Below are 15,546 nucleotides of genomic sequence, written 5' to 3' on the forward strand. Positions count from 1 at the left end.
TTTTGTTTGCTTGGGTGGTAATATTAGGCCTAACATATTAATAGGGAAGGGGGGCCCAAAAATTAGTTTAGCCTATGTCACGAAAAGAGGTAAATCCGGCCCTGGCCGCAGATGTGCTGAAGTCATTCAAAGCAGGGGCTTCTACACTTCCAACTAATTTCTGACAGTTGTAATCTTCTTTCGTGCTACAGTGGTTACTGTATTTGATCACTGCTTTCAACAAAATAAAGTTTTTTGTTGTTGAAATGCCTTGGTTATTTTGTCAAACATGTTCGTTTAGCAGTGCAATACCCACAGCTAATATTCCTTCAAATTTTGAGCGATGAAGATAACAATATTTCAGAAAAAAACAAGTATTTATAGATTGGTCTCTAATTTTGATCTCCACTGTATGAAGGCAGGACAGTATTCTGAAACTCTGTGGCTTCCTGCAGTACTGCAAAACTGAAATACAAAAAAAAATCATATTAAGTAGGAGTATGAAAGGTTTCAGAATCAAGGCAATAAAATAAAACAAACTATCTTTCCACTCACTTGCACATCTCTCAGTATCCTTTCATGCGTGTTGCATCCTTGTACGCTGTAGCAGTGACGGCATTTATAAACGTGTCCTTTTTCATCCCTTGCTGCAAAAGAATAAAAGGTCAAAACTATAAATAGAGCATCATTGTCCTTTCAAAATCACACACATCTCAATCACAATTAACAGTGTGAAAGCTCTCAGAACCAAATGCATGTCGTGGTTTTCCACTGAATCACTGCTTCATAATCACGTGTTCATGCATGCATGTCTGTCTGAGCTCCTGAGCTTCAGCATGTGCTAAAGTCAGACGTAACTGAATGTTTCACTACTGACTGACTGAGGTGCAGGAATGGAACATCAGACGAACTTAATATTCACAACAACAACTGCATAAACTGTTTGACTGTCCTGCTGTCAATAGGTTAAAAAAATTCAGAATTGCATCAACAACATGAAATGCTGATTAGTCAAATTAAATTACAGTCAATCACATATATCAATATATTTGGCATCTTCTGCTGATCTGCAAAATAATTATTTGTCATTTATTAAATAATATTTATTTATTTCCTAACTTGATGATGCTCAGTTCAAAAACATCAATAAAAACTTTCCATGTTTTTTTTTCTTTCAGAAAATAGGAATTGAGATTTGTCAAATTATATATGCATCAGCTTTAATGTATATTTAATGCATAAAATAAAATAAAAAATAGTCAAATGTCAAAAGTTTTAATTACAAAATTAAGTATTCAAAATGCATCATTTAACTTACAATCTGCAAAGGAATAGAAAAATATGTTCAAATACTCTAATGAACTTTAATATCAAAGAACTTTACATAAACACAAGTTTAAGATTATTATTTTTTTTTTCTGTTGCTGTACCAGAAAACATCTGGGTCATGTTTGCATTTTCTTCTGTCACTGGGTATAATTCTAATATAAATATAATAATATATATGAATATTATATTACTAAAAAATTATTATTCTCCTGTTATTACAAATATCTATAAATGCAAATTTATGCATCACAACATTATAATTTAAAGTATGAAAAATGGATATTCATTTTAAGATTTGCTACATTTCACAGGGTTATTAAATTATTAGGGTTTTTAAGATTACATTTAAGTGAGCACTAGATGATGACAAAGCTCATTTAAACATAAAAATCAGGGAAATTAGCAAAATTAAATAGCCAGTATCAATTAAATTATATACTGATACATTTAAAAATCTCTAATATAAGATGTTATATGTAAGTTTCTAATATAAGTTTTGGACCAATGAGATGTCAGTGTGGGCGGAGCTACACAACCTCATGCTACTGAAATACAAACGAATGATAAAATGACCTGCTTCTCAACGGCTGCTTTTGCTTAAAAACTCAGATTAACATGGATCCAGACAGCTTTATTGCGATGTAAGCCTAAAGATCTAAATCAGCATCGTGTGATCAAAAACATGGCTGCTGAAATGCCAATATACACAATGTGGATTATAATTATAGTCCATGAGCATGTGGTATACTGTATGTTCGAATGTGTTTGTATGTTCCAGCATACGAGTGAGAGTGTGTGTGTGTGTGAGTGGGTGTCGGAGGGTCACATTGGGAGGAGTGTGTTGTGTGAAAGGCGTTTGCTCCGCCCAGAAAGAGCTCATAAATCGTCTCCCTGGATTCCTCTCTTATCCCGTTGAACCTCTTCCAAGGTTGGGTGGAGTACATGTCAGGGCCTGGAAGTGTGTGTGTGTGTGTGTGTGTGTGAATATTCACACAAGCAAGTGAGCGTCTTGTTTGATGTGTAAACTACCATACAGACAGAAGGATGGATCGCAGCCTGGGGATTTTCTTTTTCTTATATATTTTTTTTCCTGCATTGAGGTAAAAGCGCCACATGTGTGTGTACACACCTTACCACACCCTTCTTTCTTAAAACCAGATGTTGCTTCCTTTTTCTTTGCCCTCCCATCTTACACCCTTTCAGAATTAGGAAATATTCATGAAAATATACCTTCACTCTTCCTCTGATATCATTAACAGCATCTTGTGATTTACCACTTTGAACAAACGTTTCTTAGGTATGTTGTTTTATCCTAACAATACAGTTCCAATTTAATTTAATTGAACAGGCGAATCTTACAAATCTGCCAAGAACATGTTTGAGTACCAAAATGAAATTGGTTTGGGGACCGATTCTCACTATTATTAAAGGGGTCATATGATGCTGCTAAAAAGAACATTATTTTGTGTATTTGGTGTAATGAAATGTGTTTATGCGGTTTAAAGTAAAAAAAAACAAAAACATTATTTTCCACATACTGTACATTATTGTTTCTCCTCTATGCCCCGCCTTTTTGAAACGCGTCGATTTTTACAAAGCTCATCATTCTGAAAAGCGAGGTGTGCTTTGCTTTATGAGAAAAAAATAAACAGCCAATATGCTAGTAATACGCATGCTAATAAACAACTAGTTAATAAGGAGAATTGGTCCCAGAACTAAAGTGGTCCCTAAACTTTACATACATAAATATATACAGTATCTCACAGAAGTGAGTACACCCCTCACATTTTTGTAAATATTTTATCTAAACCGAGAGAGAGAGCAAAATAAAACACTGGTCACGAATTAGAAGTACAAAACGAGGATATGTAAAGAAAAATGTTTGAGGATTTCGATATAAGCCAAGAGGAGACTGGTTTTCCTTTGCTACACAAAGAACATTTTGCTTCCTTTGCTCCTGTAAACTTGGTTCTCGTGAATTAATGCGCGTACGACAGTTCTATATACATGTCCTAAATTTTCTAATATTTTTGTAACCGTTTAATTCAATAAAAGACTTTCAAAGCTGTGCCGTCTATTCCACTGACCTTGAAAGGCTGGCTTTACGGCCTCAGTGTAGATCGAGGCAGAACAGTCTTACCTTTTTCAGCACATTCTGGATGTCTTTATGCCCCCACATACTCCAGAGAAGAACTCCAGCAGCTTTTCTGCCTGTCTCGAATAACCTGCAAAAAACAGATCTTCTCAGCATGGTATCTGCTAATACACATCAAATTCTTACAGAGTAACTGTCATACATGGGTGACTATCACAAAACTTGTCATTGAGTCGTCTGTAGGTTTCCTTCCCTCTAAACTCCAAACAACAGCTTGCTAATGTTTGCTAATGCCACATTTTCTCTTTAACACATGCATTTTACTTTGAAAATACTTACATATTTGAGCTCAGCGCGCTCAGAGAGTCGATGAGTTTCACGTTGATCATCTTCTTGCTACTGTCGGGCTCTGCCAGCATGAGCGTTTGCATCACACGGCACGCTGTAGCGATGGTGCTGTCAGACTCGAACATGTTCGGCGTCACACTCAAGAGAACAGAACTGGCCATGGGAATAATTTCCTTGGCTGTGGTTGACAAGAACATCAGGGATTAATGAAATGCTGCAACGTTTAATGTTCAAGTATGGTACAGTGTACTGTGTACAGTAATATTTGATTGCATCTATTGTTCGCCGCATTTGTAAGTTGCTTTGGATAAAGGCGTCTGCTAAATGATTCCATGTAAACGTAAATGTAATATTTCATTCTGTATGATCCTTGTTGACCTGCATGCTTGATGCTTTGGCTTTTCTTTTCTTTTTTCACTGGAGGAGGAAAACATAAGTAACTGGCCTTTTTTAAAAATTAATTACTTGCACTTTTTAATATTTCTGTATTTCTTTTATACATACAATATGATCAATTTTAACATATGTAACAATAATTTAATAAATATTAAAATGAAATAAAATCAATATCGAATAAATATTAAACAAACAAATAAAACGTAAAAAAAAAAAAAAGCAGTAACACACTTGATGTATTTTAGGGTAATTGAAATTTGAATATTTAATAAATTAATAAATAAAATGTTACATCTTGTAAAACAAACAATTAAATACATACGTGCATGCATACATTCATAAATGTTTTATAAAAATAATATCACACTAACATGACATGTTTTAGGTATCTGGCTTTGATATTAATTATATATATCACACTTGCATATATGTGAAGTATGAGATACCATATATATAGGTGTCATATCAGATGGCCTAATTAGTAAACACGGTTTTAGTAAAGTCATGTTCAGAAATTGCACTGGGTAAGAGATTTTGCTATTTTTACTGCCTCTGGGGTATCAGACTTGCTATTGAGAGAATGAGAAACAAAAGCACCTGCAGCAAGCAGAGGTTCAAGAGACTCATTGTAGAGCACACTCTCCTTGAACTACATGTTCTTGTGGGTTCCTGTGCTTGTGCAGACGTTGCTTAACAGGCACACGCAAACTACAGCACAGAACTGACATCACTCTTTCATAGTTCATCTTTAGTAGTGTTAAAAAAGACTCTTACCCATAGTTCCCCGCAGAGATGACACCCGGGACATGTTGCCCACTAAGGACATGGTGGTCTTCTGTAGGCCTGGGTTTGCTGCTTTCAGCAGGTGTGAAATGACAGACAGGCCTTGCAGCTTCTCTATGATGCTTTGACTCATCAGAGTGGACAACTGTGCAGAGGTCAAAATACAAGTTGAACAACTTGTCCTGGAGTTCAGCTGCACGTGTATTTCTAGCAAGTGTACATACAGGGCTCTTTGAAGCGGTCAGGTTCTGCAGGGCTCCACAGCACGCCTCAAGAGTGGCCTCATTCTGACTGCAGCCCAGCAGTGACAGATACAGCTGCAGGGACTTCTGGTGGTACAACCAATTCACTCCTTCAGGATTTTCCTTCTCCATGGCTGGGAAGTTGAAGTCCTGATAACAAAAAGGTATGGTGTGAATGTACTGAAGATGGCTTTGAAACACGCAGTTTTGAGTTGTCTGTGTGGTTAATATAGAATAAAACCTGCTGAAAAGGCCAGCTGTATTATGAATGGTATGAATTTCCGTGTTGGTCCATTGCTGGTTTGGTGCATGGAAATGACCAAAAAGTACTGCTGGCTGGAGAATGATTTCACCCAAAACTGAAAATTCATGCCTTTACAAACCTGTATGACTTTCCTTTTTCAGCGAAACATAGAAGGACATTTTTATTTCAACTATTACCATTCAAAGGTTTGGGGTTGGAAAGGTTTTATGTTTTTGAAATAAGTCTCCTCAGTATGGAGCCAGATCGGCCTCAAAAATAATACATTTATAAAACAAAATTCATAAATGCACAGCACAATTTACATTTACAAAATCCGATTCGTAAATTCAAAACACAATTCATAAATACAGAAGTAAAAGCATAAATATTTCCCCAAATGCTCACACAAAAGCATCTTACCTAAATACATTTAAAATGTTTACCAGCTCTGCTCACCAAAGCTGCATTTATTTGATCAAAAATACATTAAAAGCAGTATTATTGCGAAATATTAGAAATATTCTATTTGAGTATATTTTAAAATGTAATTTTTTTTCCTGTGATCAAAGCTGAATTTTCAGCATCATTACTCCAGTCTTCAGTGTGTCACATGATCCTTCAGAAATCATTATATGATATGCTTATTTGCTGCTGATGAAATATTTCTAATTATTATCAATGCTGAAAACAGTTGTGCTGCTTAATATTTTTGTAGAACAGCATTTATTTGAAATATATATATATATATAGTTAACTTTTCAATAAACACTTTTCAAAGCTTGAAATCTCCAGGAGCTTAATATTTTCCTATTGTGTTCCACAGAATACAGAAAGTCATATGCGTTTGTAATGGAATAATGAGTTTTATTTAAGCATCATATGACCCCTTTAAGTTAAGTCAGCATCCCATAAGCAGTATCCAAAACATCCCGAACGCTAGTTGTTATATTAGGAGCAGCTCGTACCTTTTGGGTCTTGGAGCTCTTGGGGCTGAAGAGGCTCTTTTTCTTATTGTTCTCGTTCAGTCTCTCATCAAGAACAGAGAACTGTGTGAAGTGATCAGAAGCCTCTTTCTCCAGCTGGTAGCTCAAGTTATGAAGTATGCAGACACAGTTTTCCACCGACTGTTCCCACATCGTCAAAACAAACAGAACCAGGACACAGAAGTCACTTTTAGCTTGTTGCAGTACATTTTTGTCAATATACTGAAGTATTCTTGTAGACGTTAAAACTCTCTGAATATGTTTAACCCTATAAAGCCCAATGTATCACATCTGGTATGTGAATTTCTAGAGCCTACACATTTCCAGCATGATCAAAGAGTTGCAGACAATCTTCTGATGTCTTATTGATCGTTTATACATTTTAGTATAAGGTCTTTTAATATAGCTGTACAAACGTCCACCTTCAGTTTATGGTTCGTGTCTTTTTGCTGAGAAATCATTAATGGTTTTTATCAAGTATGTTAGCAAATATTTTAAGACAAAGATTTACTGTACTAAAGCAACTTTTAAAATGTGAGTATCCAATAAGATCATCAGGCTTTTAAGGAATGTTTATTTGTTCATCTCTCAATCATTGTTGTATTGATTTGCATTATGTGTTTTGCCCCCCACAATAAAAAGTACAGAGCTTTGATCATAAAACTAAGCATTTAAATCTCATTTTACTAAGACATATATAGAGTGACAACTGATACTTATATGCACTTTATGTAAGTAATATTTCATACTGTTATAAAAATCTTGTTGGTTTACATTACAACCTATCAGAATTTCATTTTTTTGGTCATATATAAATATCAGCAACTGCACTAAAATGCATTTTTGCTCAGTCTGGGCCTCTGAATAAAATTGAGGTGTTTTGTCCTCCTCAAGTATGAGCTCCATATTCTAGATCATACTACATGAGCAATAAAAGCCTTATGTATTAAATATTATATGCCACAAAAAATATTCAGACTTTTTTGTCTAAAGGTTCAAAGGAAATTTTCAATAAAGGTCCACTTAAAAAAAAAAAATCTGACTATTATTTAATGTCAGGCTTTACGGGGTTAAAAAATTCAAACTTATTTAATAATATGTTAAATTAAAGCTGCAAGCAGCGATGAAAGGGCCCTCGCACCCGGGCTCACCGCCACCCGGTGGCTTTTGGAAAAGAGCAAAGAGTGGGCAATATGCAGCAGCTCTATTAAAATATACACCACATGGTCAAAAGTTTGTGGACACCCTTCTTTTAATAAACAAGTTTAGTTAGTCACCTTATTTCCATCTTAATGCAACAGCATACAATATCATTTTACATGTATATTTAATAATTTCAGAGTAAATCATTTTTAGAGAACTTTGTGCTTCTAACTTTGGGGCGTCTGTTTCAGTGTCCATGTATTTTTCCATGTAGTGTAAGATACGGTGGCCGAGAAGTGCAAAGCAAATCACAATTCTGAAAACAAAATAACACATTACAAACGCAAATGCAAGTCTAAAAAACAAAATAACAATTCAGAAAGCACAACAACAATTCAGAAAACATTATAACAAGTCAGAAAACACAATGACAAATCAGACAAACCCTGAATTGTTATTTAGTTTTTTAGACTTGCATTTGCGTTTGTAATTTGTTATTTTGTTTTCAGAATTGTGATTTGCTTTGCACTTCTCGGCAACCGTAGTAAGAGCTTGGAGATCATGCAGCATAAATGAAAGCATGATAACCTTGTCATCTGGCTCGCCTGTATCCATTTGAGTCTGAACGTAAGTCACGAGAGAGTCGATAAGTTGCGGGCAGCTCCTCATTGATATCCTCTCCTCCTCTCCAGCACAGCTGAGGTTTCTGCGAGAGCACAACCAAAACTTAACATTAAAACCGACATTACTTCTGTAAAACAGCACGACGATTAAACGTGTGCCAATCTGTGGTGTAACAGTCCTCTGTCTGTCCAACCTGAGTACGTCAACATCTCGTGATATGCCTCTGATAACAAACAATTTGCAACGCTGGTATGAAAACTTGAACGTATCAAAAGATGAATTATAAGGCGTCACTCAGGTGGTTTAGTGTTTCTAACCCATTGCCCGTGTGAGGGATTATTGGGTGTTAAAGATGACATTTGATAAATAGTCATAAATAGTCAAAAATGACTATTGTGCTTGAATACTGGGGCATATTTCACTTTTTCTTGCCAAAAACAACCCACTGAGCCTGAAAATAGCACTACCGGCATAATAGGCCACAATACAAGAAAGTGAAAGTAGAAATGTGCATAGACTTCTGGGCCCGTATTCTTAAAGAATCCTCTCAGAAAGCTCTTAATTTAGCCTTAGCCTAGAGTCTTAGCCTAAGAGCGATTCAGGACAAATCTGAGAGCAACTTTAAGTGAGGAAAAGACAAAAACTTTCATCTTAGTGAGGAGTCTGAAGATGTTTGAAGACTGTGATTGGTTGGTTGTCCAAGAAGGAGAAAATAAAAATAAAAATAAAAGAGTGCTTTAGGGTTTTTTATAAGCCTTCCTGTTTTACCGTACTCTCTCTCGCAAACACATTATATATATATATGTACATATATATTCTTACTTTTCAATTTACCATGCTGTTAATGTTGTACTTAAGGTATTTAATAGGAAACGATCAGCGACACAATAAGGTTCTGAAAGTGCTGTAATTGTTTGTGTGATCACTTTGCTTGTAGAAGGTTATGACAGACCCAAATCATCATTGCTGCAAAGTTGCATTTTTCCAGTTGCCAAATATGTTAATGTAAAGCCACGGTCACACCGCAGCAGAATACGGTTGTCAGTCCTGTATTTGAGTCCTTAACATGGTTTCGTTCACACAATACAGTTATTTACAGGGGTGACAACCGCAATCTATTACCGAACTCACACCCGTCTATTTTCAGGACTCACAACTGCATTCTCAGAAAACACGCGCTGTGTGAACTGGACAACTAGTTGTAGTACAGTGCGAGAGAGCCGCTCATGTGTGGTTTCACTCTGGGTAAGTTACAGCGATGGAGAAATGAGCTGTGTGTCATCTAGGTTCTAGATCCAGTCACTGTTCTCCACTGGAGCGGTTTCCGTCAGTTTTGGTGGACCTTAAGAGCTCTTTTAAGGGTTAAGATGCTTTCTGAATGACTTTCTTCTTTACAAGGATCTCTTCTTTCATTTTAAGAGGAAACGCCCACATTTCTTAGAATTTTGTCACTAGGAGCAACTTTTTGCACTAAGAATGTTCATGAATACGGGCCCTGATTTTTATCAAGGTACTAAGCAAGCAATAAGGTGTATACATGGTTATGAATTTGACAAAGTAAGAGTTATTTACTCGCCCTCATGTCATTTAAAACCGTGTAATGTTATTTTTCTGTGGAATGATATAAGCTGTCAACTTGGAATATAGTACTAATTGTTACTTTTATAGTGCTTTTCTTATATAATTGTTAATATATATAATTATTAATTATAATTATATATAAATAATAATAATTAATATCTATAATTGTTACTTTTATTTTGAGTTTTCTGAAAGGAATCTTGACAAATAATGTAAAAATTCTTTTTTTGTGTGTGTTCCATGAAAAAAAAACAAAAAAACATATGAGCTTGGAATGACATAAGGGTGCCTAAATTATGACAGAAATTTCATTTTAGAATGAACTATGACTTTAAGTGAAACCAGCAAGTATCTCAATGAATGCATTTTGCTTAAAAATATTGTTTTATTCCTTTTGGATCGATGTCACTGTGTTCTTGTACTCAACAGTCAGTTTGACTGTTTCTCTGACAGTGTAACACACCTTAAACAGCCGGTGGTGTTGTAGAAGACCTCGGGGTCAATGTGTTTGTTAGTGTTGATGTCAGTCCAAACGCTGTACGGCACCACAATGGTTTCTGTAAGCAGTGGCAGGGCGTTCTTGATCAGCTCTCCGCTCATGTGTGGTTTCACTCTGGGTAAGTTACAGCGATGGAGTAATGAGCTGTGTGTCATCTAGGTTCTAGATCCAGTCACTGTTCTCCACTGGAGCGGTTTCCGTCAGTTTTGTGTTCTGTGCCTGTGCTTGTGTTCTGTGACTCAAATGCAGTGTCAGGACGTGAGTGCATATACGGGCTTGTATTCAAGACACTACTGTAAGCTGCTGTTTGAACGGGACATTTCGAGACTCAACCCTGTAAGGAAATGCGGTTGTCAATCCCTAAAACTGACAATGTGAACGAGGCCATAGTTAATGTAGTGATTACTTTCATTTCTGAAAGTTTTCATGGCGTTTTTAAACTGTGTCGTAAATGTTAGCGTGTCTCTAATAATATTGGTCACAAACATGATCACTGCACGATCTAATGTGTAGTGTCTTATTAACTCACTGTCATGCATTGTGTGTAGGGCTGCACGATAAATCGCATGCGATATTTAACGCGCATCTTGTCAGAAAAGCCGGTTCTGTAATCAGCGGTAAATCTCCATCACCTGCGTGCTTTCACATTGAGCAGCATTAACTACACAGAGCCGTTGTTCACTGACGAGCTGCGCAAAACCACGTTCATATTCGCGCGATTTTTTGCGCAGCTCGTCAGCGAACAACGGCTCTGTGTTCTTGTACTCAACAGTCAGTTTGACTGTTTCTCTGACAGTGTAACACACCTTAAACAGCCGGTGGTGTTGTAGAAGACCTCGGGGTCAATGTGTTTGTTAGTGTTGATGTCAGTCCAAACGCTGTACGGCACCACAATGGTTTCTGTAAGCAGTGGCAGGGCGTTCTTGATCAGCTCTGTCTTCAGTTTATCAGCCGAGGACAGATTCCACAACAGACCTGAACATCAAAGGGTCATACTGCATATTTCATATTGTATTTTTTTTTAAACAGCTTTTGATAAACACGTAAATATTGAACACAAAACCAATTCACGTCACTTTCTTTTATTTTAACAATAAAGGACACCATTCACATACAATGTGATGAGATCATATGACACACAACATATTAAGCACAGGAAAGAGTCGAATGAGAGTGGCACGTCTTACCAGTGAGTTGTTGATGCGTTTCTGTAACGTTGGTGTTTCCGAGCAAGGTCAGAATGGCCTCTATTCCTTCACAACTGTCCACTTCAAGCTTGTTATTGTTGTCGTTAAAAACCAAGTTGCGCAGTGCAGCGGCGGCGGTCTGGTGCAGCTGTGAATTGTCGCTTTTCAGCAACTGAATGAGAGCAGGAATCCCTCCCAAACGCCAAACCTTTCAGCGATACAAAACAAGATAGGTAGATAGGTAGATAGATAGATAGATAGATGGATGGACGGATGGACAGATGGATAGACGGACAGATGGATGGATGGATGGATGGATGGATGGACGGATGGATGGATAGATAGATAGACGGACAAATGGATGGATGGACGGACGGATAGATAGACGGACAGACGGATGGATGGATAGATAGATAGACGGACAAATGGATGGATGGACGGACGGATAGATAAGACGGACAGACGGACGGACAGATGGATGGATGGATGGATGGATAGATAGATAGATAGATAGATAGACGGATGGATGGATGGATGGATAGATAGAAGACATTTTATCAGAATAGTCAACAAATTATGAGAGCTTAATCAAATATGAAAATGGTTGGTGGTTTTTATGGCTCTTTCTAATAGAATTACCCAACATGCATCAGTAGACAGGTTTAATTCTGACTGAAATCTTGTTTTAGTTTGCTGACCTCTTGTTTGGCTTGGTCTTCAGTGAAGGTCTGGTACTGTATGAATGAAGCTCCACAGAGCTGATGGCTGATGTCTGAGTGTGACAGGTACTCCACTGCCTCCTGCAGAGTGATGTTAGGCACAGATCCCTCGGCACCACTCGCACTGAACAATGTTCATGAAACAAGTAACAGACACACTATGACACTATGTCAAAAAACTATGACAAAAACAGAAAAAAAAAGAGACTATTTAAATGTGTATTTGCTAAAAAATATTTTTTTAGAAGCACACTAGCATTTAGAGGATGCGAGGCATCTGCAAAATGAATGTTTCGAAAACAGAACTCACATTTCATACTGGCACATTAAAAAAAACACAAAAAACATGAATGCAATGGTTCTGTCAAGCATCTAATGTGCTTTTACATAATACTATTAGCGCATAATATACAGTAAGTAAACTAGATCGAGACGCAGCCCAGATGCAGCACACTCACCCCAGTGCTGCTGATTTGCTCTTGGTCGCGGTGACTTTCCTCACTGTCTGTGATTGGCTGAGAGAAGGTTTGATGATTGTCTGTGATTGAGCCAGCTGGTTATTCTCCTGGAGTCTCATGGATTGTCCAGTTGCTCGGTTATATCGCACGGTAGTAGACCTCACTTTGGACTGCTGGGTAATTGTGCTGCCTGCCTTATTCATGGCTGGGTCACTGTCACCGCATCTCATCCCATTGAACTGAGACTGTGCATTCCAGTTCATCTGAGGCTCCCACTGGCTGTTCTGCATCTGTCTTCTCACTGTGTTGCGCACAGACAAGCTGCGACCAGTCTGGCCAAATAAAAAGCAATGATGAATAAAGTGCTAATGGATTAAGAAAAATCACAAATAACATACAGTAATATTTAGGGGCCAAGCACCGAAGGTGCGATGGCACCTATTGTATCCGTTGGCATTCTTCTTCTTCCGTTTCTTCTGCTCTGGAAGTCTATGGCAGCCCATAGAACCGCTTGCAGGAAAGTTGTGAAATTTGGCACACTGATAGAGGACAGTCTGATCTATCACCATTGCAAATTTGGAGTCTCTAAGTCAATCCCTCTAGCGCCACCAACTGTCCAAAGTTGCACTCATGTTTATGCTAATAACTTTTGAACTGTAAACTCTAGAAGAAAAATTATTTTTTCCCCTCTGAATCCTTGGCTCATGCGCAGTCAAAAGGACACCAATTTAAAAAGTTTAGTTTTTTCGCGATTATTAATAGTTCGAAAAACCTACTTTTTCGAACTCGTCTTAGAAAAAGTAGGCCACCTAGTGGTCAGAAGATATGAAAAATGTATATTTTTGCTTATAACTTCTGAATGGTTTGACCAAAAATCACAAAACTCTCTCTTTAGATTTGGTGTGGCATGCCGAGTCGAACCCAATTTTCCCGTGTAAGCCATTTTTTGCGTCGGCCATTTTGAATTTTGTCGTAAAATGCTATATTTTATGAACGCATTGGCGTATCGTTACGAAACTCGGTATGTGTCTTCGGCACCACGCCCTGACAGTAGGGGTGGGCGATCTGTCGATTTTATATTGTGAACGATCTTGAAGACGTCTACGATCTACTTTTCAAGTGAACCGTAGAGATCTACAGCAATGAATGCTTATTAGATGACTGTGGCTGGTCAAATTATATCACGCGTCTCTATCATGTGTCTTCCATGCGTGGTGACGCGTTTAAAAAACAACTCAACGGGAGCTAGCAGTAGTACTGCGATGAATCAAATTTTAGTTTCAGTTTTGATTTGTGCCGCAAGCTGTTCCAATCATTTCAAGCGGTAAGCTTTCGCCTCTCCTAAAATCAGTCCAATCATGCAATGTGACTGTCGTAAAATGCAGTCTACTGTGGACATGCTTTATTTTAAAAAGAGTTATTAAAAGCGCATTAACTGCGAAAAAGAGACTGTTCCCCAGGTGTGTTCTGTGCACGCGCTCCGAGGCGGCGCTAACACGAACAAGCAAAGTACAGTGCACTAGGGCTGTCAAAATAGATGAAAAACTAAATTCGAATTTCGTACTTGAATATTATCAAAATTCGAATTATATTCAGTTAGGGTGAAGAAAAGTTTTGGCTTCTCTCCTGAGGCCACAAGAGGGTGCATCGACCAATGCACGTTTATTCAAAGCATATAAGATAACATGACTATCTGTGAAAAAAGTGCATAATGTTTAAAATAATGTTTATAAACCAATTATAATTAATTAAGTTGCTTAAACAACTATAAACAAATCAGCATCATGTATGTATTCATAGTTTAATACAAAGGGCCGAAAGCCAATCACACAGATTACATTTTTCATTTAAAAATATGAGTTGCAGTGGGATGGGGGAGAAAACCCTGCTATAAAGTCTCGAGATATGTTTTTTCAAAGTTAAACTTGCATTAATTTTACATGGCTTTCTAAACATGCGGCTCTTTTGTGCACACAAGTGCAACGGTGATAGATGTCCCTATAGAAAATGCACAAAATATGTTTTCTTTGTGAACGGCTTGGTTTCAGTTTTGACGTAAAAAAAGATCTTCTCCGCATTGATGTTCTCTTTTCCCGCAATATTCTTAATGAACAACGCAGCAGCGCCGCATCTAGTGTGGGGATGTGCCGATACGAGTATCGGTACCGAACGGTTCATGGGGCAAATTCGAAATGGAAGTGATCATCCTTATCCCCTTGGAGTGGGGACTTTGCAATGAGTAGGGCACGTGCGTGCCATTATGTAGTCGTTTGGAATGCACTTGGCAAAGCGAGCGAGTTAATTTCCTCATTATCTACAGCTGGCATGTTCCCGTGACAATGCAGCACGGTGTCCATCAGCAGATTCCCGTAATTACGAGATTCCAACTTGTAAAAAGTGTTCACGTCCTGGTAGAACTTGTAATTGCAACTTGTGAATTGGGAGTTTTCTGAGAGCTAAGACTTGTACCACGTGACCACTGTACCACCTGACCACTGCAGGCTCTGTTTAGGCGTTGATAGTGTTGCCATAGAAAAGCATAATTCCAGCATAAAACAGCTCAGAGTAGAACGTCACGTGCTGTCATCTCGAAGTTACGGTAATTATGATATTGCGTGAATGCAGCATATGTCACTGGCTTTGCCAAGTGCATTCCAAACGACTACATAATGGCACGCACGTGCCCTGCTCACTCCAAAGTCCCCACTCCAAGGGGATAGGGATGAACACTTCTATTTGGAATTTGCCCCGTGAACCGTTCGGTACAGATACTTATATCGGCACATCCCTAATCTAGTGGCTTCAACTGGATAGGCTAACAAAAACATTATACTGCAACGACACTTACATCGTCATTGCATCTCATGCGCCGCTGATAAGGCTGCCTCCTTAATGCACACCTAAAATTCGAATGCAACGTTTTTGTATTCGAATGT

At 37.8% G+C, this 15,546-nt stretch overlaps 1 protein-coding gene across 1 annotated transcript in view; it reads right to left on the reverse strand.

The window, feature by feature from the left end:
- Positions 1–337: 337 nt before the first annotated feature.
- The window catches only part of LOC107707382 (plakophilin-1-like), a 30,784-nt gene continuing 15,575 nt past the window's right edge, over positions 338–15,546 (reverse strand). Inside the window, exons 3-14 of the mRNA XM_016511375.1 lie at positions 12,611–12,942; positions 12,132–12,276; positions 11,434–11,641; positions 11,136–11,221; positions 10,211–10,293; positions 8,131–8,248; positions 6,382–6,540; positions 5,155–5,322; positions 4,922–5,075; positions 3,743–3,929; positions 3,449–3,533; positions 338–626 (exon numbers count right to left, since the gene is read on the reverse strand). Of these exons, the coding sequence (XP_016366861.1) occupies positions 546–626; positions 3,449–3,533; positions 3,743–3,929; positions 4,922–5,075; positions 5,155–5,322; positions 6,382–6,540; positions 8,131–8,248; positions 10,211–10,293; positions 11,136–11,221; positions 11,434–11,641; positions 12,132–12,276; positions 12,611–12,942 (1,806 nt within the window). The 3' untranslated portion in view covers positions 338–545. The remainder of the gene's footprint in view (positions 627–3,448; positions 3,534–3,742; positions 3,930–4,921; positions 5,076–5,154; positions 5,323–6,381; positions 6,541–8,130; positions 8,249–10,210; positions 10,294–11,135; positions 11,222–11,433; positions 11,642–12,131; positions 12,277–12,610; positions 12,943–15,546) is intronic.

The sequence above is a fragment of the Sinocyclocheilus rhinocerous genome, unplaced genomic scaffold, assembly GCF_001515625.1.
Source record: "Sinocyclocheilus rhinocerous isolate Xijiao unplaced genomic scaffold, SAMN03320098_v1.1 scaffold625, whole genome shotgun sequence".
In the NCBI taxonomy this organism is placed as follows: domain Eukaryota; kingdom Metazoa; phylum Chordata; class Actinopteri; order Cypriniformes; family Cyprinidae; genus Sinocyclocheilus; species Sinocyclocheilus rhinocerous.